Consider the following 1,433-nt stretch of genomic DNA (forward strand, 5'->3'; position numbering starts at 1 on the left):
GTGAGGGGGTGGGTGAGGCTATGAAATCCCAAAGCCCACCCCCTGTGATGTTCTTCCTCCAGCAAGGCTCCACCTCCTAAAGGTTCCATAACCTCCCAAACAACACCACCAACTGGGGACCAAGTGTTCAAATACATGAGCCCTTAGGGACATTATATATTCAAATCACAACAGAAACTTGTTACGTAATTTAACATATGAAATAAGGCCCAAGAATGTAGCTTGTCGGTGTAGTTCAGTGGTAGAGCCCCTGCCTAGCATGGATAAGGCCCTGGGTTTAGCCCCCAGCACTGAGTTAAAAAAAAAAAAAAAGATGAAAGAAAAAAACCTGAAAACAAATCAAAACCAAACCAATGGGGAATGAGAGGAGAGTGTTGACAAGACTCTGCCTTGTTCTTGCTGTAGATACCTGGCAGAGGTGAGCTGTGGGGTTCCATTTTACTGTGAAGAATTGCTGAAAAACCTTAACCAGCACAAAGTCTTGCTTATCCAACAAGCAGACTCTGAGGAAAAGACAAACGTGACCTGGAACAACCTGTTCGGTAAGTGGCAGTGGCCTTTCAGTTATGAGGTCCTTTTGAGGAACGGTGATAAGGATGGCAGCTAGCCTGCAGCTGCTTCCCCCAGAGTCAGAGGACTTGCCCAAAGGCAAGAAATACTGGATATGATATCCTTGATTCTAAGAGAAGCCAACTCAGCCTAGGTGCAATGGGCTGGACTAAGGAATATTCCAAATCAGAGCTGAGGGACTTCAGTGTCACCTAGAAAAATGTTCAGTTTTCCAGAGGTAGAATTAGGAGCTCAAAATGAATGTCACCTAGGTTCCATCCTAAAGAGATGATTAAATGCAAGTGTTGATCTGAGTGGTAGTGAGCGCCTGTAATCCTGGAGGTTGGGAAGCAGGGCCTGGCATATCCCAGTTCAAAGCAAGCCTGCTCTACATAGCAAGCTTCAGGCCAGCCTGGGCTACATAATAAGGGGCTCTTGTCTTAAAAGAGAGAGGGCGAGAGGTGGGGGGAGAGAAGGGAGAGAAAGACAAGAAGAAAAAGCAAATAATGACACGAAGGAGGCCACTTGGAAGCTTTAGAAAAATAACTCCAGTATAGGGAGGAGGATGAGTAGGAGAGTGGGGTAAATATGCAAATTGGAAAGTAGAGCATTAAGGCTAGAGAGAGCAAGCTTTTTTGTTTTACTTCCTTGGTGTTTCTGGGCTGTCAGATTCTTCAGCTGCAAGTCTGAGACATATTAGACAAAAAGAAAATTGGAGAACTCTGCCACATGGCTCCTTGGGTCTCCAAATCCCTAGAGGTCTGACTTTTCTCCACCTTCAATGCCTTGTGTTTATCTGTTTTACTTATCATATACTTAGCAGGAGGAATGGGTGGCAGGGAACCATCTTTTCCATTTTCCAGGAAGTGAAAGTTCCTCCCCTC

The 1,433-nt window shown here is 45.2% G+C and overlaps 1 protein-coding gene across 1 annotated transcript in view; it reads left to right on the forward strand.

The window, feature by feature from the left end:
• The window catches only part of Adcy10 (adenylate cyclase 10), a 92,546-nt gene that overhangs the window by 47,387 nt on the left and 43,726 nt on the right, over nucleotides 1-1,433 (forward strand). The window contains exon 14 of the mRNA XM_029561748.1: nucleotides 406-542. Coding sequence (XP_029417608.1) covers nucleotides 406-542 — 137 coding nt within the window. The remainder of the gene's footprint in view (nucleotides 1-405; nucleotides 543-1,433) is intronic.

The sequence above is a fragment of the Nannospalax galili genome, unplaced genomic scaffold (assembly GCF_000622305.1).
Source record: "Nannospalax galili isolate Female #2095 unplaced genomic scaffold, S.galili_v1.0 scaffold574, whole genome shotgun sequence".
In the NCBI taxonomy this organism is placed as follows: domain Eukaryota; kingdom Metazoa; phylum Chordata; class Mammalia; order Rodentia; family Spalacidae; genus Nannospalax; species Nannospalax galili.